Source organism: Bombyx mandarina, chromosome 08 (assembly GCF_030267445.1).
Source record: "Bombyx mandarina strain Sakado chromosome 08, ASM3026744v2".
NCBI lineage: Eukaryota > Metazoa > Arthropoda > Insecta > Lepidoptera > Bombycidae > Bombyx > Bombyx mandarina.
Genome location: NC_143215.1, coordinates 9,255,133 through 9,277,247, shown reverse-complemented (window position 1 = coordinate 9,277,247; position 22,115 = coordinate 9,255,133). Strand labels below are relative to the sequence as shown.

At 35.7% G+C, this 22,115-nt stretch overlaps 1 protein-coding gene across 2 annotated transcripts in view; it reads left to right on the top strand.

Moving 5' to 3' along the window:
• Positions 1 to 5,272: 5,272 nt before the first annotated feature.
• Positions 5,273 to 22,115, top strand: part of LOC114248133 (uncharacterized) — a 67,907-nt gene continuing 51,064 nt past the window's right edge. The window contains exon 1 of one of the 2 annotated variants that reach the window (XM_028181264.2): positions 5,273 to 5,660. In XM_028181264.2, the coding sequence (XP_028037065.2) occupies positions 5,603 to 5,660 (58 nt within the window). In that variant the 5' untranslated portion in view covers positions 5,273 to 5,602. Of the gene's footprint in view, positions 5,661 to 14,754; positions 14,975 to 22,115 lie in introns of those variants that run through there. The other variant, XM_089729198.1, reaches the window with a different exon arrangement.

The window sequence follows — 22,115 nt, the reverse complement described above, 5'->3', positions numbered from 1 at the left end:
TTGAACTCAGCTATGAAAGGGTGGCGGCATTTACGTTGTTGATGTCTATGGGCTCCGATGACTACTTAACACCAGGTGCGCAATGAGCACGTCAATCCTTCTTAGCAATAAACAAAGGAAACCCGTGATCCATGCGATCTAAGACTCAATTGTATTACCTACATAACAGTTTTCAAATACGAAAGCAACACTGTTTCGCGGTAGAAATAGGTATAATATGGCTAACCGTTAAATGGCAAATATGTTGTTTAGAACATTTATTAACCTATGCAAGATTCCTTAGAAATTCAAGATGAAATCGCGGTTTCAGGTTTCTGTGAGATTTATTTTTATTGATTGATAAATACACAAAATCCAGCTGTAGTAGGTATATATACCTTGTATGTACATAAACACATGGATTGACAAAACTATTAGGCTAAATCCAGTGAATATTAATTAATAAAAAATAATCCAACCAATGAATATTGCTTAATAGCAGATGATGACAATATTTTATTACATACCAACCATAGTACATTAATAAAATAAAAAAATAAATTTGTAATATTAAAAAGGTATCAATAATAGATTTTTATTTTTTTACTTTAGTGTGGTTAATATTTAAAAAGTCAAACTTCCAAAGCGTTTTAAGCCTTTTTTTATTGGTCAATACAAAACTCAATATACACCGAACCGTACCGAAGTAGAAGAAGGGCCAATGACACAGGGTCAAACTAGGGTTCCTTAAATTCCCGGTCGGTGGTGTATCACGTTCCGACCCGGCAGGCTGGTTCTGGCCCAGTGGGGTATCCCGGAACACCAGCGGTATCGCCCGGGCGGCCTGGTAGGGCCGCCGTACCGCGGAAACTGACGTCGTTGGTCGTCGACTATCACCTCGTCGACCCGTCGGTCGGGCGTCCTCGGGGTGGCGCTGCGTGTCTGGTTGTAGTGTTGACCGTGGGAACCCCTCTACTCTGACTGAGTTTTGCCCCCGATTTATAAGAGTGCAGGGGAGTCGTTTAGTGGGTAAAATTCCTTGGGCCCGCGATCTGCTCCCAACACCTTGTAGATTGTCGAGTCTCACATACCCCGCGCGCCCCCTAGACGCGGGGACGTCCTAGGGGGTTCGGCCCCCGGCACGAAAAAAAAAGTGTTCCTTAAACTACATGTGTTTATTTTTGCTCTTTCTAATCTGTAATATGCTGAAGATAAAACTTTTGAATTTTTTGCATGAATTACGAGGGCGGCACTGAAAATTTCGGGAATTAACGAAGTGACACAACATTACTATTTAAAAATGTATTTATTGCTTTTCGAAGTATTCTCCGCGAAATTTGACACATTTTTCCATACGATGGAACCAATCATTGAAGCAACCATTCCATTCGGAAGTTGGGGTCTCCAAAATGGCCGTTTTGTAGGCGTCCACAGCTTCTTCAGGTGATGAAAATCTCTGTCCACGCAATTTATTCTTTATTTTAGGGAAAGTATAGAAATCATTAGGGCTTAGTTTGGGGCTGTACGGCGGATGGTCTAATAATTCTATGTTTTCTTGCTCTAAAAACTCTTTTGTTCTGTGCGCGGTGTGAGAACTCGCATTGTCGTGATGGAGGATGATGCGGCGGTTGCATTTCTCTTTACGGAGTTCAGAAACGACCTGTGGCAAACAAATGCTAGCATACCATTCTGCATTAACCGTTCTTTGTCCCTCAAGAGGAATAGTCGTAACATGGCCGGTTTTGGAGACAAACGTGGCCACCATTTTTTTTGCAACACTCCGTAAACGAACAAGTTTTGTTGGCTTTAACTCATTTTCGAACACCCAAACTCGTGACTGGTTTTTTGTTTCGGGTTCGTATGCGTATATCCAGGATTCGTCATCTGATACAATGTTGTATACGGCATTTGAGGATCCTGCGTGAAATCTTTCGAGAGTTCTGACGCACCAAGTAACGTGAGCCGCTTTTTGCTCTTCACAGAGCGAATGCGGTATCCATCGGGAAAACAACTTTTTTACACCTAATTGTTCATGCAAGATTATTTGTATTTGACTCATGCCAATGTCTAAAGTTGCCTGAATTTCGCGGTATGTCACATGTAGATCTTCCTCAATCAGCTTACGCACAGCATCAACGTTTTCTTGGGTGACTGCAGTTTTTGGACGACCTTGACGGGGATCATCACTGAGCTTGACACGTTCACGTTGAAACTCAGCAAACCAGCGATAAATTGTGGTTTTGGATGGGGCTTCATCACCAAATGCAGAAATCATCCGGTCAACACACTGTTTTTGTGTTAAACCACTTCGAAAGTCATAATAAATCATCGCACTTGAATTTTTTCGAGTCAATTCCATTTTCTCAACGACTAAACAAGTTTGACAAAACCTCGTGACAAGACCGAGAATCTTTTTTTAAATAAATAAATGGTATTCGATTTTTAAAACCAAGGAGTTTTCAATTAAAAAGATTTTAATATGACAGGAACAGTGGAAATATTCCATTCCCGATACTTTTAGTGCAGCCTAGTATATTACATATCTCTATATTTTGTACAATCTGTTCCATGGGGACTAGGTACTTTGATAAATTTGAAAACAATCTTACTGAACTTCAGAAATAATCACGGTATTTTCTTCTTACCACCGCCATGTATCAGAGTTATTACCTATAATTATTGCGTTCCTTCTTATAAACAATATACTTAAGAAGTTCTAATACATTTCCAGAGATTTTTTATAATGGACGCGTCTTTCCCAATTTGTAGTCTATTTTGAATGCAGCCCCTTTTGCTGACGAATGTTGCTTATGCATCGTATATTGAAATAAATAGTAGACAAAGTTGGTTTTTGCATAAACAATGATCAACCACTCAGAAAGCTCTATGAAATTTTTTAAACTAATTAATTATACAAAAAAACGGATTCCTTCCTCCATAACACCACAGAAATAAATCAGTTGCACTGATAGATTATACAGATTGTACTTTTTATTTTATTCACTTCTTCACTGTTTTCCATATGTCAGTCATGTCATAATAATGACAGATATTTATAGATCAAGGAAGGGCATCGACCTAAGGGATCCCGCAGGTTTCGAAAATTGACCCAAATTTGACAGGCAACGCCGTCGCCTTAAAGCGCCTGCCATAATTTCACACTCGGTTTAACGTTGCTATCCTCATTTATGAAACGATAAATATCTATCTACGCAGAAAATTTGGAAGCGTCGCAATTTGGTAGAGCAGAAATTGAATATTATGTGATCGAAATAAATATTTAAGAAGCGCCTTGCTCGTTTTTCTTTGAACTTTTCTACTCATTGAGTTTCACACAATAAATAGTATGTACACGTAATCTATTTATTTACCCAATACGTTTTTTATTTATTACAAATAACCCACTGCGTATACATTACAATTAAATACTTACAAATAAGTTATAATGCATAACTAAGCCAGTAAAGACAAGCTATTTATTGGATCGACAAATTTTAAGTACCATACGCTTAGGTATTGTAAACTGTAAATTTTACAATGGAAATTATCTAAATAGCTACAATTCTGCTAAAGCTGATAAGGGGTTACTAACGTAGACCACGGCAACTGTAATCGAAGGTAATCTAAGTTCTACGACCCATAGTACATTATGAAGACATGAATATTTTGCAATCAACAACAAAGAAAATAAATATTTTCCATCGTTTATCGTACGTCCTTTTATATAACATTGCAAACACATTTATCGGGTAGATTGATGTAGAAGATACCTACATGCCATAGGAGGTTGTGTAATTAAGGCTTATTACTGGTGGTAGGACCTCTTGTGAGTCCGCACGGGTAGGTACCACCACCCTGCCTATTTCTGCCGTGAAGTAGTGATGCGTTTCGGTTTGAAGGTTGGGGCAGCCGTTGTAACTATGTTGAGACCTTAGAATTTATGTCTCAAGGTTGGTAGCGCATATACGTTGTAGACGTATATGGACTCCAGTAACCACTTAACACCAGGTGGGCTGTGAGCTCGTCCACCCAACTTCTTCTTCCTATTCGTACACTCTTGACAGAGTGGTCGTGGTCATGCATCAGTCGGATACGACCTGCTCATGACTCTCGTGGGAAATTAGTGCAGTGGTTTCCCGTTGCCTTCTGCACCAGCATTTTAGGGGGTATTTGATCCCCAAGGTTTCTGACGCCTCTTCCGTACAGGTTGTCCTGACGGGTGTGTATGGTTATACCGCCATTGCTCGGTCGCCATTGCCCCGTTCGTTCTCTAGCAGGGAGCACCACGGAAATCTGTTGGTCGCCGCCGCCATCCGGCGCGTGCAGGTGGGGTTGACAATAGGGCCGGTGAAGGTAGCATTCCGATCTCCCCTTACTCCACCCAACTAAGCAATAAAAAAAAAGTGATGTCTATGAACTTCCTGTAAGCTCTAAACACCAGGTAACCAGTGAGCTTGTTCATCCTCCTCATATATCTATAAATCGCTTTATGTATAAAATACATTACTCCTACATTATATATTACTCCTCAGACATTATTCCTATCTACTTAAAGGTTTTCCGCGTCTTAGGAACATTAGTCAATTTTAAGAGGCTGTGAAATACTGTGAAACCTTGTGACAAGAACAAAGGAGTTGTTTTTATTTTGTATCTCAATTTAGAGATATAAATTTCGCTATAAATACATACAAGCGATCATGTATAATGATGATCGATCGCAGATCATAACAACGTATTTGCACGCGCGTCTTCTCTGCGCACACGCAACGACTGATAGCTCACTTTACCCTTGATTATGTCAACATTAGGTTACACAGAATAAAAATGCAATGGAGTATCTTGATGCAATTATTTTTATTTATTTGTATTTTTTATTAATAGTCATTTTGATCGATTGAATTAACATTGTAATATGAATTTATTCATTCGGATGCTGTTCTAAAATGTTAATACTTCCTTTTAAAATCAGATAGATTTAAATCTGTTTATCTATTTTACTGGTCATAACAGGTGGACCGTGCGTTTATATCTATGAATTAAATAAAATATGTTGATTACGGTGGGCTCAGAATTATTTACTGAAAATAAAAGATGGAAAATAAGATTTTTTTCCATTGCTTAAACAATGTAAAAATGTTCAAGCTTGTTATATTTCATAAAGGCATTCAGCCAGGAAGCGTTGAACAGCAAATTGTTGCTGCATATTATTATATATTTTTAAGTTATTTTATCTTATCTCAATTACCTCCTCTGTTCGTGTTTCAAACGCTACCTATAATTTCGGTTAGCGCACGGTTCATATCATTCTTAGAGCGGTAACGACATAAACTACATCCGTTAGCTTTCTCCGATTACGAAAGCGCAATTCTTTAACAATTTGCAGCAGAGATGTAGCCGCTTTGCCTTATATACCGACTCGGGCGGTAGATTTTATCGATGGTTTAAATTTTATATCTTTATCCTATGTAATTTTTTAGTGATCGTAGATTTTTCTTTTTTTTTATTATATTATATTATATCCAAAAAAATTCTGTTATATTTAGATGTAGAAAGTATTATTCGATTATTAGAGGAGTAAGCTTGAGATTTGCACAAATTCAGCATAGTAAGCTAATTTTGAAGAATGGGTCACCTCTTGAGAAGTGCCTTCGTGCTCGGCGTAGGAGGAAAAGATGACGAAGGTAAGAATAAACGTTATATTCAAATTACAAAATTTACATTATAATAGGTTACGTTGTCATAAATTGTATTAATTTTCTCATTATTTGACATCTGAACGATTTTGATTCGAAACTTAAAGTATTAATTAGCACAGTATACAGTTAATAAGATGATTTGTGCGTAAAACGTTATGTTTTAAGAATATATTATTACTAACATTCGACAAAACCTGTGTGGCTTGAAGCGATCGTGATAAAATCATTATAATTTATTAACACGTGTGCTAAATGATCCGTAGTGCAGTACAAACTATGGATCTAAAAAAAAAATCCCGAAATGGAGCCTGGATGTGGTTGGCTTCCAATAGGTGCATTGATTTGAAGCCAATTTCAAAAATAGGTTGCATACAACTGAATAAATAGTACCAATTTCTATTATATACCGTAGGTTTTTACTACTTATCGAAACGTTTACGAATCCGAAAATTTAAAGGTGAAAGGTTTTTTTTTGTATCGCAAATATATTTTTGCGACGTTTTCCATAAACGTTTTCAAAGAGTCTTCAAGAGTTTATTCATTGTTATTAGTCTAAACAAATATTATTATGATATTAATATCGATACGAATGAACAGTAAAAATGAAAAATATAAAATTAAATAAATAAAACATACGATCCACATTAATTAAGCTCGAGCTAAGATTTTCTTTTATGTTCAGGTTACCAGAATAACAAATACCAAGTAGATCTCTGCATATCGAATACCTAAAACAAAGAGATACGCATTTTTATAGTTTTAAAAAAATATCGATTTTTTGGATTGGATTTTGGAAAAATTGAACCCCAAACACGTGATTACAGGATTTAGTGTCACTAACTATCAGGCGAAATGAGGCGTTTCTAGTAATCTTTTATTCCTTTTCTTAAAGTTCATTGTCAGGTACCACAAGATTCTTAATAACACGTTAAATAATCTATTTTCTATAAAAAAATAGGGATTTAATCATAATGTAATGAATTTATTTAACTGAAAAGTTTTTGATAATTAAACTATCACATTAATATTCGTGTTCGTTATGTAATACACATTTAAATTTACGTTGACTTAATGAACTTGCCCCTAAAGCTCCGTAAATGTGAAAGTTTGTATGTGTGTTGTTTGTTACCCAATCACGTAAAAACAGATTTGAACGAAATTTCTCACAAAGATAATTTGTAAAATATATTAATATATAGGATTATAACGCGCACATCCCTATTTGTTCTACTCGTGGGTCTTGTAGGGGCATGCATGCGGGCGGAGCGGTAGAGACGTCACCAGGCAACCACGAAGTATTTCCAAAAAGCTGTCAGTCGATATAGCACGAATTAAATATATTTTACATCGTTATACTTTATAAATTATACACCTTAAACTGGGATAGTTTTAATAATTCGTTATAGGATACTTTTTATGGTCGTAAATAAGGTCGCAACGTCGGGTATATCTACTATATTAAATATGTTTTCCCTGGTTCATTCTTTTTGTACGAATATCTCTCTACAAATCGGCTGTTAGTTTCTGGATCAGACACTAACTAAACTCTCTGACACAACGCTAACGCAGCACTTTATCCCGGGAAAATGCAACGTGTTCCATTGTTTCTAGATTTTAAAAAGGTGAAACTGCGTCAATGGGAAGTTGTTCGTGAATAGGCGGTACTAATAATTTACATTGAAAAATCTGTATATGCGTTTTTGATTGTAATACCAACATTATACTTTAGGCCAAGAACGACACTAGGCCTAATTTATTTGTCTGTAATTAAAACTACTTTTATGATTTGATCTCGCGTTTTTATTATAATTTTTGTATTTACAATAGTAGGCAGTCGCTTCCGCTGTGCCCCAGATATTGCTGATGTCCATGAGCGACGGTAACAACTGTGTGCATGTTAGTCTACCTACATCGTGTAATAAAAATTAAACCCAAAAAATTATAATTTGCGTAATTACTGGTGGTAGGATCTCTTGTGAGTCCGCGCGGGTGGGTACCACCACCCTGCCTATTTCTGCCGTGAAGCAGTAATGCGTTTCGGTTTGAAGGGTGGGGCAGCCGTTGTAACTATACTTGAGACCTTAGAACTTATACCTCAAGGTGGGTGGCGCATTTACGTTGTGGATGTCTATGGGCTCCAGTAACCACTTAACACCAGGTGGGCTGTGAGCTCGTCCACCCATCTAAACAATAAAAAAAAACGAGCAATAACAAAAAATTCCGACGTTTCGGATACTTTACGATTTTCGTGGTCACGGACTACTCGTACCAAGCTGTTATTAGTGAATATTTCATTATTGTTCTAACTAACGCCAATCTTCATTTTATAAATAATTTTATGGAATTCGTATAGAAATAAAAAGGAACTTCTATTGTGTGTACGACTCGCAAAAATCGTTGAAAAGACTGTCTGTTTCATTTTCTATCAATAACATGAAGGCAGAACACCTGATAAACCTACATAAATAAGAAGAAGTGCAGTTAGAACATGAATATTAGGGACAATACCGCCTGCTTAATGCCATCTACCTGCTTTACGACCGATCTGTTACTAATTAGTCCATATATGTATATCAGTCAATATATGCATATATAACTGAATGATTAGCTTCAAACAAAGAAGATATTGAAGCCGAAATTCTTGAGAGTATATCTGTTGGCGATACCTAAATGAACTCATCTCTGATGGAATAGGTGCAACGGCTTAAACCATAAGCACACTAGCAATAGTATGCGATAGATTGTCAATAAATTACATAAAAAATGACGAATAAATAAATAAAATACGTTGGTAGATGTAGAAGGTTGAACCACTGCCCTGTTTGAAAGGTGGAATAATCATTAAACTGCTCAATTGAGAATTACAATTCATATCTCAATTTTATGGATGTCAGCTTTCACACTGTGATATCTAGAGGATTCGGTTACTACTTAACACCGGGTGGGCCGTGAGCACACCCGTCTGCGTAATAAAAAAGTTGTAACGTGTTTAATCTTTTTTTGATTAGACGAAAAATTAAGATTCTGACATTCGAGTCGATAGTAGATAGATTGTTGAACTTTAGGCTGATTTAATGCAGTTTTTGCCATTGATGTAATTGATCGAAGTTAATATATCTCATATTATATTGTCTTCAATGAGAGCGACATTGGTAAAGTATTGTATATGTGCCTTAAGAAATCAATTATGTTTTACTGCAGCGATACATAACCTTGGTGATTCATATTTCTATCGCAGTGGAGATTAATTTTAAACCTCTTGTCAAGTGTATCGTAAATTAATGTCATCTTTCTCGGTTAATGTCAATAATAAGCTAAAATTAATATCCTACTTTGCATTGTGATAGTGGTTTGCAAACACGTATTTACGATACGTAGCTACAATATTTTGTTAAGCATTAAGAACAAAGAGGACGGATGGCGGCTATAAAATAATTAAATAGTATCTTTTAATTATAACTTTACGGCATCAAGCTTTAAAATGCTAAATTTGATAGAGACTACGAGTATGACATGTGCCTTTTTTTATCAATCAAATTATAATACTCAAGAATCGTGAAAAATCGCACAATTAAGGTTATTTTTCTCAATCGAAACAACCATCGATTAATCAAATGTAAACTTGTATTTGGTTAATATTATTTCGCATATCAATTGTGACTTTTGTAAAATAAATGAATTAATAAATTGAGATTTAAAAAATTTAAAATACATGTCACTCTGACTCTGAATTTCAAAGTGGGTCTAGGCTTTCCTTCGGATACTCGCATCTATCTAATGTAATGCAGAAAATTGATTGCTTTATTCGTGATCACTATGCATTCGCACGTGGTTGATTCGATTGACTTGAAACTTTTCTTGAAACTTGAAGGTTTTCGTTTAAATACATTCGAGCGAGCAACTTCAACAAACGAGTCTATTTCCTATGTTTAGCGATATTAACAGTCTATTTTCATGAGTACATTAAACAAAAAATGAATACTGTTTTTTTTGTAGGCGTATCCATTGAAAGTCATTGGAGCGATTCGGCTTTTTTTTAAAGGTGGTCCGATTGAAAGTTCAAACCTATTTAGTAACTAATCAAAGCTGCAATATATTTATTTAATATACATATTTTGGTTTGCCGAATTCAAAATACGCCGTGTATCTATACTAAGCAGATTTAGAAGTGGCGCATCAAACGATGCTAGGGCGAATATGTTACAAAATGGGCTAAGACATGACTATACCCCGAATATTATCGACGTATATACCTACTACGATATTATAGGCGACAGCGCATTCTAGTCTGCTTTTTGGGCTACTAAAATTAAATTGTGCACAGCCCTACTGAAGCACACTGTTATTCTTTAACGTTTTCACAGTTAACGAGGAACTGTTAAACAGTTGCGTGACGCTTATCACGCGCTGCGTTACAAATTGATTATTATATCGAAAAAAATATACGTCGATACTAGTTTTCGAAAACATAATATTTTATTTAAAACTTGTCGAATTGTCGTCGTGTACTTAATGGTTTCCGTGTTTATTTTTTACAAAACATCGAAGTATCATGTAGGTATTGAATAAATTTTAAAACGGGAAATGACGTAACTGTCTCGTTTTATTAAAATATTATATAATATAATAATTATGTAAATATATTCGGTGAAGCTAGTATAACCCCTTGGAGTTATTAGCAGTAGGTATGTAAATGTTCTGTGGGTCCAACATGAGGCAGTACACATTTTTGAAGCAAGTATTCACTCAAGCTTTTGTTGATTAACGATTTGACGATGAAGGAATATTGTGTCATAAATCTTTTAGCAACAAACCTTTAGATTTAAACATCCTTAAAAATTCCTATGGTTTTTGCAGTTCAGTAGGTACATATACATTATTGAACTAGTTAGCATTTATGTGTTGTGAACGAATTCGATGTGCGAACGAATTGTGATGAAATGTGAGGAAATGTGAAATTTTAATATTGTAAATTTAATTTATAACATATGAACAAAATTTTACCGCACCTAAAGTGACGTATTTCATTTCTTTGTTCTTATTCACACAATGTATATTTTTATCTCGCATTTTCGCGTTCTTGTTTGTGTGGCTTATCAATAAGGAATTAACTATTTAGCGCATCACGTCGCAACAACTTGCGAATATTTGGGTGAGATACGAAGTCACGGGGTGTTTGCTGAGGCTCGGAGTATATCCAACTTAGAGCAGTCACTGTCACGATTCAGTCCGAAACGCGGTACGGTCAGATTATTTTTTATCGAGAAAATAATCGATTTTGTTATCGGCTACGATTAATCGCTTCGTATGTTATAAACGCGTATAGATGTATTAGGGATGTCGTCGTGAGTACAAAGATTTTGTTTTCCTGTTTTCTGATTAAAGTGCTTGTTGTTTTTTATGACACTAAAATGAAACGGTGACGGAGATGTGATGTAAATAATTGTTTTATGATAAATTAATTGTTATTTCCTTGAGACGTAGATAGGTAGATATTTCTTGAATAGTGTATCATATATTTCATATCATAAATTATTTTTCTTTTAATTTTTTTTTGTAATAGGTATCAAATATCCTCATAAAGACATGAGAACCAGAATCAGAGAACAATATTTGAAATCAAATGAGCCGTACCGAAGTAGGCTAAAACATTATATTCTGTATTGGCAAGAGTGGTTACAGAGTAAGTAGGTTTCTGGAACTTGTTGCCCTTTGAATAACTCGCATTCATTAACTCCAAATGGAGGAGTACCTATTAACTTCTAAGCTTGCGTAACTAACCAAGCTATAGTAGGTATATTTGAACAGCTGTTTCTTCTGTTGCTCTTGCTATTCAATTTTATTACCTCAAGGCTTCAAGGTTAGTGTGATTAATGATTTCCTTCAAATATAAACTCCTACAATAAATCCATTATACTCATTAATGAAATGTTCGTTACTTCATTATTAAAGTATATCTTGAGCTGAATTTAATAGAGCTCGGTGTCTCCTAATCATTTTTCCACGAGATTTTTCTTTTCTCTTCCTCTTCTGCCTTCATTTGAAAGAGAGAGACGCGTAATGCTAATGCGTCATACGTTTTCTAGACTCTTAGACCTCTGATCATATCATCCGATTTATAATTAATCTGACCAGCTGAGTTTTAACTCGTGTAGATAGTAGACTATTTTAACTTTAGTTCTCTAAGAATTTCAAGTCTACTCACAGTATAAGCAAGTGCAAAGACAAAAAAATATTTAAGTCGATTGCTTATCTGAGATTCGGTGTTCCATTAATGATATTAACTCTTAAACTGTAAGGAAAACCATTTTATTTTTATTTTTTTTGTTTATTGCTTAGATGAATGGACGATCTCACAGCCCACCTGGTGTTAAGTGGTTACTGGAGCCCATAGACATATACAACGTAAATGCGTCACCCACCCTGAGATATAAGTTCTAAGGTCTCAGTACAGTTACAACGGCTGCCCTACCGAAACGCAACCGAAAACCGAAAAAAACCGAAACGCATTATTGCTTCACGGCAGAAATAGGCAGGGTGGTGGTACCTACCCGTGCGAACTCAAGATGTCCTACCGCCAGTAATTACGCATATCATCATTTTGCGGGTTTGATTTTTATTACACGATGTTATTCCTTCACCGTGGAAGTCAATCGTGAACATTTATTAAGTATGTAATAGAAAAATTGGTACCCGCCTGCGGGATTCGAACATCGTTGCATCGTCAACGTCTTATCCTTTAAGTCACAACGACTTCATATATTGGACTTCATACTTTCAAATATATATTTGGACGTATTTAAGATAAAAATATAAAAATCGAATTTCTGTAAATTTAATTTTTGGCTTTGACTTTAGTTTCGTAATTTAATCCATCAACCAGGAAGCTTACGTAATTACATCGAAACTTTAACTTATCGAAACTACAAATTATAAGTTTACTTTTGCATATCGACGCTTGAAAGGCAAACGTGACTAAGCGACAATAACTGCTTTGTACATAAATGATAGGCAATAACCATATTCGATGCGCAAAAAAAATATATTTCTAGGTCTATTAAAATCATTTCAATCCTACAGCTACTAGCTAGATTCTACTACAGCTAGATTCGTTAAAATACATTTTGTTTTCAGGTATTTCAACTTTAAATTAGTCTACTGTAAAGTTCACGCATTGTCGCTTAGTCACGTTTGCCTTTCAAGCGTCGATATGTAATTTACATGTGTCACTACATTTACATTACTTTTATCGCGAGTATGGTTGAACAATGCGTTTTTTACATTTCCGCGTGCCTACGTCGTAGCCATCACGTAGGCGCCTACTTAACAAATAGAAATGGCTTAACTGTTTTTTTTAAACCGAATATGTTCATTCTTAGAGCTTTTCTTTCCTACCTAAACTGAGAGGCTTGAGAGGCTATATCAGCGTAACCTTAACTAGTAGATGAGCTCACGGGGCGCAAGCCTGATGACGTTGCTAACACGAACCCTAGCAAGAGCCGTGCTTCGCAGAATCTACCACCGGATCGGAAACGCGACCCACCGAGAAGATCCGGCGAGAAACTCAGTGGGCTGTGTCTGAGGGTTAATTTACTCGTTGAGCCGTTCGTCACAAGCGACGGGTTCGACGAGAACGATGACCGGTGCTTGAGGTACCTAAAAGCACCGTTAGTGGATCGGGAGGTTCCGAAATGACGTATTTAGAGCATAGTTCCATGTTCACTTTATATGACATTATATTCAATTATCTTCTAGTGTTGTTGGTAGCATTATCCTAACAATTCTGCAGCGAAGCAGTCAAGCGTCGCAGTTTGAAGGGTGAGACTGCCGTTACACCATTCAATTGTAATTACTGGTAGTACAACGTCTTGTGAGTACGCGCGGGTAGGTACCACCGTCCTGCCTATTTCTACCGCAGCAGTAATGCGTTTCAGATTGAAGGGTGGGGCTGCAGTTGTACTGTAAAAAAACTGAGATCTTAGAACTCATGTCTCAAGGTAGGCGGCAGCATTTACGTTGTAGATGTCTATGGGCGCCGGTAGCCACTTACCACCAGGTGGACCGTGGCTCGTCCACCCAAAAAAGCAATAAAAAAAGCTCGACATCGTATCTCAAAGTGGGTGATGATATTCACGTTGTGACGTCAATTGGGTCCGGTAGCAAATATACACGTGTTGGACCGTAGGCACCAAGTTTATTGATTTAAACCATTTTAAATACAAACGTCATAGTCTATAGATAGTTTTTTTTATTTTTATTTTTAGCAATGTAATAGATTAACACGCAACCACATTAAGTCTACATGTTCATTTTATTAGCGCAGGCACTTCTACAAATACTGACAATATATAACATGTAAATGCTAAGTGGAGCGTAACGTTACCATATATAAACCGTAATAAATGTAATGAAATGTCAAAAGTATCCGGTTCAATAAATAGAAGTAGCCATTGTGAAATTGAAAATGTTAAATACGTAGAAACTCTACAGTCTGAGTCGAAACATCAACAGCGTTTGACGTAAACAGATGCATTCCTTTCCTTTATTAAACTAAGAATAAAAACTTCAAGTTTACAATATTTGACACTGCAACAATAACCACAAAAATATGTCGTTTGGGATTTTTTTTGTGTTATTGTGTCACCTGTCTTGATTTTCGAAAATACACACCCTGTACATGACCCATAAATCATAGCAACCTTTGGGATTTACAAACATTTCCTTATAGTCAAATTTCTTGTGTGTACAAAAAATCTTTAAAGTAGGTTACGAAGACGAAAATAACCTTCGTTGTAGATCTACAGACCATTTTCAATCTCGACTTTAGCCCCGGTGTATTTACTTAAGCGTCTGATTTTGTTTGTCGTCGGTTGTTCACTCCAGCAGAGTAAACATTTCAGTACTGATACTGGCGAACGAGATGAGCCATGGACACCTCAAAGACATTGTTTATCTCGAGTAACAAACAACCGGGTAACGCGAAGTGAATAATGACCCCAAAACGATACTATTCAGCGTCAATTTGCTCGCTTTATCTCATTAGTGTCTGGTTCAAAAAGACTTAATTACAAATCAGTATCGCTTTAACCACTTCAGTGGCGTGGTGTCTGTTTGAACTCTGATGTGAAGTGTTGTTGTGAACAATCATTTTCTTGAGAGGAAATTTGAGTGTTTCGTGATAACATTGCGTATGATGGAGTTCCAATATTATGGGAATTACGATCATCCATCGATGCGCAGGATGCAGGATCAGCCCTGGTGGGACGAGGAAGATACGCTTTACGATAGACGAATAAACGGTAAGATGGTAACACTAACACAGTTAAAAAATATATATATTGTCAATCAAAAATACTCATTCAAGGTCATTAAACAAAATTTATACATCGCGTTCTTAAAGTCAACAAATCTATGACACATTAAAGATTGGATCCGCTATCTTCGTTACTATACGTTACGTATACGGGAGATTGTTTACATCTCTTTTGATTTTATAATTAGCACACGATTTCGTTAGTGCGAAAAACTTTAAATCGACAGTGCAATATTGCATCGTCACAGCTCTACACCTACCTATAGACTTAAAGGCGTTATTACAGATACCTACATATATGTCCGTCTAGACGGTGGCACAGGAAAGGCTATCGATTCTACTATAGACGCCAGGATAATATTAGAAAAGGCTCGTCGGGAAGTTTTGCAAAGTTGGGCTACCCTTTGGCCACCGACTTAGAGCTTTTTAGTGTATAATTTAAATATGGAATGTCTGTGTTGTGAAATAGTACAACTTGTAGAAAAATGTTTATTTGTTTTTCTTTTATTAATTTGCTGTAGGTCCGTAGATAATTGGGCTGATACTTGGGCCCATAAAAATGAATGAAATGAATAAGCCAGTCATCTTGAGACATGAGGTTGAAGCATTCGAAATATGTGACTGTCCCGGGACATTCTGCCGTATAGCCGTTGATTACGAAGTTAACCTGTTTGATTTTTATTTGATTGTGGAGTCGTCAGTAAGCATCTGTTACATAAGTGCAATATATTTGTTCGAATCTGAGTCAAAAAAGTCCCGGCATGATTGCATACTACATAACATATTTATTTGATCTGCGTAGACCAATCATCTAAGATGATCTTAACCGGGGAATCAGGCCACAGAAAATTCTTAAAATTTTAAAAACATTCAAGATTTTTAAGAAACCGCTTTTTAGCTTAAAGTCTAATTTTCAAAGATAATTTAATGCTAAGAAACGCATAGCTTGGATGTTTTTATGAGTGTGATAAAATAAAAGACAGATATCGTTTATTAAGTGCTATTAGATCTTTGGTATAACATTAAATTCGAAAAGTTCTAAAATACTTATTATTTTAAACTGCTCAATCTAAAAATCGTATTAGTTTATCATGTACAAAATTCATTGAATTTAAAAAAGGTTTAAATATGTTTCAAAATTATAATTTCGGATGGTTGTTTTCAACAATTTAGAATCCGTACCTAAATTAATTAAAAGATTTTTATTAAGGTATATCATTTTTTTAAATAGAAAGCGAAAGCAATGAAAATATTCCAATTTGATCTGCAGTAACCGATTCTATACCTACATTTGAATTGATTCCCTTGGAACTATAATATAGAACACTAGCAATGTAGGTCACAACGTTACGAAATATTAGGGTTCCCATGGTAAAGCTTCAATAGAAGATATATATACTCATAATACTTGTACAAGCTTGACAAATTAATTAAAAACATTGATGGCTCTTATTTTGATCTAGCAACTAATTGGCTTTTTACTATTGGTGTTCGAATTTCCATGGTTGGTTGATAGGTCTTTTTTTTATGATTGAAAGATTACTGTTAGCCCGGAGGCCTTTCCAGTTTCACCAGGTCAGGTGGGCGAGCAATGGCTCAGCGAGAACTGATAGGTCTTCTAAGGTTGACAGAAGTAGGTAGGATGATCATTGAGAAAATGAACAAGTGTCAACCTTTTTCATAGGATCTTTTTAAGGTTTTGTTCTTTCTCCAACTATTTTTATCCCACTCTGTCCGTTATAACGTTAATCTCGGTACTAATCCCTTTCATTCTTCATAAAAAATATCCTCACATCATTCGGTCTTATAGATTCTTGGTACATGTCTTATTTTGTTTTTTAAATTCAGTCTAAATATTAAAATGGCTGCCTTAGTGCATTCCAGTTACACCACAAACCCGTTTCAATATAATTATTTAAAAAAACGAAAAAATCATGTTTCCGTCATCATTCCGAAAAAGCCATGTTTCTATTTCCACAGTAGGTAATTTTTGTTCCGAGATTCGTGTTGAAGTAGTTTGAATTAAAATTTTCACACTTCATGTTACATAACTAATTAAAACTAATTATTAATTAATTACGTAAGTTTCAAATTATGCGCATGCATTTTTGAATAAATTTAGCTTAAAGAGTGGTTCACATAATACGTTGTTGCTACGCCTAGAGTCATTGAAAAAAAAACCACATACATACCTATCTATATTCATTTTCATTAATCAATAAAAGTCGCATGTTTTTTTTTGAGATAAAACAGTTTAAAGATGAGGTTGTCTCCTTCAAATCGTTTGAGTGCAATTAATTTGCTCGGAAGCCGGTAATAATAAGCAATAGAAAAAGTTTTATTTATTCCAAAGCTCTGAAGAGAAAACCACGCCTCTTCTAGCGGGAACCCTCACAGTCAAACAACATGAAATGTCACATGGGACAGCCATTTTAATTGAAAACGTCTGTTCAAACAAAGGGAATTCAATTTCAATCTGCCCAGTTCATATACCAGAGGCAAATCTCTACAAACGAGAATGTTACCTGGATTCTTTTAAAGTACGTTTCCACCAGTTATTGGAAATTGATTAAAACATGACGTGAGAGTATTAATGCTTTTTTGAATAATTGGAATCCTTAAAGATGAAAATGAATATTGTATAAGGGTCATAAATTGGATTTTTCAAATATACTTCAATGTACAAAAACGAAATGGAAAACTAGTTAGAATGCTAATGTAATTTTATAATTGAAATTTCGATTGTTTAGATAATTACATTTTACATGAGGAATTCAACGAGTTTTTCGTTCAAAGATTGTGTCAAGGATTCCTGAGAACGCAGTAATAGCTTAGATAAAAATAACAACATGTCTGTTTACATTAGATCGATACCGCGGCTTTTCATTCTATATTTATGCTCTAATACTACATACGAATAGTCTTCACTTTCTTTGACCAGAATTTTTTTAACTACCTAGTCAGGTCATAAATTCTGTCACATGTTTAATGTAAAATAATTGAAACAAGTTTATTCATTATGTAACCATTCATATACCAAAATGAACTTAACAAAACATAGATTCTTATGACACTAAAGTTTATTCAAAATGACCTCCGTGATTTTGAATACAGGCCTTCAATCTGCGCGGCCAGTCGTCTATCGCAGCACGAACGAGGTCCATGTCAATATCGGCGGCTGCCTTAATCAAGGATGTCTTGAGTGACTCCAAATTGGGATGAGGCTTTGAGCACGCCTTTTCCTCCAAGTGTTGCCATATCTTGTAATCTAACGGATTCAAATCTGGACTGGAGGAGGGCCAGTCTTCGTGCCGGATGAAGTCGATTTCACGCGTCGCCAGCCAGTCTTGTGTGCTCTTCGCTCTATGAGCTGGCGCCGAATCTTGTTGGAATACCCAGTGCCTGTTATTGAACATGGTATGAGAAACAGGTTCCACAAGGTTCGTCAGGACTGTATTTTGGTACACAACTGCATTCGTTTTTACACCTTTCTCACAAAAATGTACCTCTGTTAAGCTCCAATAAGAAACTCCTAACCATACCATGAGCGAGGATGGAAAATGACCTCGTTGGACACGCGGAATACGGTTTCTCGCTTCTTCACTACTGTGTGCGTACACCTTATCATTTTGTTTGTTGTAGCTCTCTTCTACGGTAAAAATTTTTTCATCCGAAAATAGAATTTCCCGATATATTTTTCCCGCGTACCGCTTCAACAAAGCGCGGCATCTCTTCAGTCTCAGGTCCATTAGACGAGCATTCAAACGATGTCCTGTTTTTCTTCGATATGTCCGAAGCCCTAACTAAGTCTTCATTTAACACCCTTTTCACCGTGGTTCTGCTTAACCCCATCTGAAGGGCCAACAGTTTCTGCTTACGTTTGGGATTTCTTTGAATTCGCGCCTTCACAGCTTTTATCACTGCTGGAGTCCTAACAGGCCGATGGCGACCACTTCTTGACCTGTCATCTACACTATAGTCTTCATTGTATCGTTTGATGGTACGATAAACGAATCTTTTGGTTATATTCAAATTTTTCAGTATGTTAAAAATTTGAATTGGCGCGTAACCGCAACGATGCAACGCAATAACTGCAACACGGTCTTCTTTAAGCGTCCACTCCATATTTAAAAATGAGTAAAATTCTAAAAGCATACATTTTTATTTTCATGAACAATTCGAAATTCGAATTCAATAAACTTTTTTGTGGCCAGCATTCTAAAAGAAAAGTTTTTACTGTGTGACAATACTTATGACCTGACTAGTTATGTGTTTTTTCTTAACCTAGACCAAGAAACGCTCGACGCTACTACACAAAAAATGTAAAATCGTTTGATAATAGACAATAGAAAATAGTTGAAGGAAGAAAAAACCCGTATTTCACTATTTCGTTCATTCGTATAAAAATTATTATAATCAACATATTAGGGGTTAAAGTATGAAATTGCCGATTTGTGCGGAAAAATTCAAATTCTTTTTTTCTCTCCCATTTAACATATTTATTTAATCAAAATATCTACCATTATTATGTATACATTGCTGCTATTTAATAGGACGGTCATGTATGCCTTTGCGATAGAACTCTGGTGATCTAGATTTTACAAACTATATGAAAGCATTTTGAACTGCCTCCTGGGAAGAAAACTTTTTATCACGTACAAAATTGTCCAAATCACGAAAAAAATCGTAGTCCGTTGGAGCAAGGTCTGGCGAATACGGAGGGTGACGAATGGTTCCTAATTGTAGTTCCTGTAGAGTTGAAACGGTTTCTCGTGCTGTATGAGGTCTCGCGTTATCATGGAGTAATAATGGTGAAGATCGATTCATGAGTCGGGGCTATTTCACTGCCGTTATTGCTTTACCAGATTGGAGAAAGCTATAGTGAATAACACTATGCTGAGACCACCAAACAGCATTACCATTTTATTGGTAAGCTTTGCTTTAGGACACTGTTGCGGCGTTGGACCTGGGGTCAGCCATAGCATTTTTCGCTTACGGTTATCGTAAAGAATTCACTTTTCGTCAAATGTCACAATTCGATCCAATATTCCTTTATTTCTGTATTGATTCAACGCGTTTCTTTCTGCAGATCAGTCAAATCATGAGGCACCCATTTTTCATATTTTTTATTTCATTGGTTTGACGCAAATGAGTCAATATTGTTAGTAAGGTAACGTTAAACCATGTCGTTAATTCTTGGGTAGTTTGGCTCGGATCGGCTTCCACCGTCTCTTTCAATTCATTGTTATTCACTTGTGGGGCGGTCTTCCGCGTGGTTCGTTCTTCAAATCAAAATTTCTATCACGAAAGCGTTTAAACCAAAATCGCACAGCGCGTTCATTAACAGTCCCCTCTCCAAGCGCAACATTGATATTGCGAGCTGGTTCTGCAGCGTTAGTTCCGCGTTGGAACTCGTATTCAAAAACCTTTCTTGTCTAAGCTGAATAAAAAAAAACAACTGAAAGTTGATAATTGAATGCTGCACAGTTTTTAAAAGAAGAACCTCATAGGTACTATTTGAAAAAAGTTTCACTCAAAAATCTCAAACCATGAAGGTTCTATGTCAATTCGAAATACCTATTACAATAAAACAGCAATTTCATACTTTAACCCCTATTATTATTGGTAGCAAGCCCGCGTGTAGTATCAACCTCGAAAAAGAATAACTCTTCTCCTTCTCTTCCTGCGGGTGTCGTAAGACGATACAAAGGTATAATCCAGAAAATGGACAAAGTACCTTCGATATTTATGAGGCTCACAGCTTCATCATCATCATCAGCCCACATACGTCCAGGTTGGAAATAGGTCGCTCCCAATCCACTTTACTGATCTCGGTCTTCGGGTCTACTCATCCATTTATTGCTTCATTTTCCTTAAAATAAATACTAACAATTTCATTCATTACGTGTTAATAATAAATATGGCTACAAGTCCATTCCGCTTTTCCGTACGAAATTAATGTATATCATACGAAAATGTATTTTTGTTCCGTGCCATGTCTTATTTACACTAGACTAAGGTATTTTTAGAAAATAATAATCCTTGAACACTCTGTACGATTAGAAGGTCGCGAGCAAAGTTTATTTTCATGAAAATAATATAAATACAGGTACAATTCAAGTTTATAAAGGATATTTAAAGATTCATATCAAAACATTTTAAATTTTTTGTTATTGAGATTATGATGTAACTAACACAATGAAATCTTAATATTTCACTTGTTCCCATTACATGTAAATGCTTTTGCGTCTTCAAGAAAAACACAATAGAATCGTGTTGAAACAATATTTTAGAATTATATTCCTTCGGTTTACACAAGTCGTATACATAATTAAAACCACTTCTACGGTTTAATCTCACAAAATACAGTTTTTCAATTTCTGTTGTTTCTACAGTTTTCGTAACCTTTCTACGGTTTAATCTCACAAAATACAGTTTTTCAATTTCTGTTGTTTCTACAGTTTTCGTAATCTTTCTACGGTTTAATCTCACAAAATACAGTTTTTCAATTTCTGTTGTTTCTACAGTTTTCGTAACCTTCTACGGTTTAATCTCACAAAATACAGTTTTTCAATTTCTGTTGTTTCTACAGTTTTCGTAACCTGTAGTAGATTTATTTTGTTTGTATGTTTGTAACGAACATGTATCATACAATCATATATATTTTTAAAGACAAATATGTACAAATATATTTTAAGGCGATACTGAAATCCAATAGAGGAACACGCATATAAGTGATGTGAAATAACTACAAAGGCCTATTTGGAAGAACCTGAGAGGCCACATTCAGCTAATTTTTCTCACACTCTTGCAAAAAGATCCGCTAAGGAGCGTCTAATAAACCAAAATTAGATACTGAAGTTTATATTTCCTTGTACACTGAAAGAACAAGGAAAAACTAGTAATTAGTTTGACTTGTGTTTTCATCTTCACGATAAGAGGATTCTATGTGTTAGATAAGAGCCAACTATCTTCCCTATTTGTTTTTTTTCATGGCAATACTGGCATGTATGAAATGTAAGTATGTTATATACAATTAATTCACTTGTTTTCTTAAGCTAGTAGTTAGATTCCGTCAAATCCTATAAAGTAACAATGAAACCTGCGTCGTTTCTACGAAATTTGTA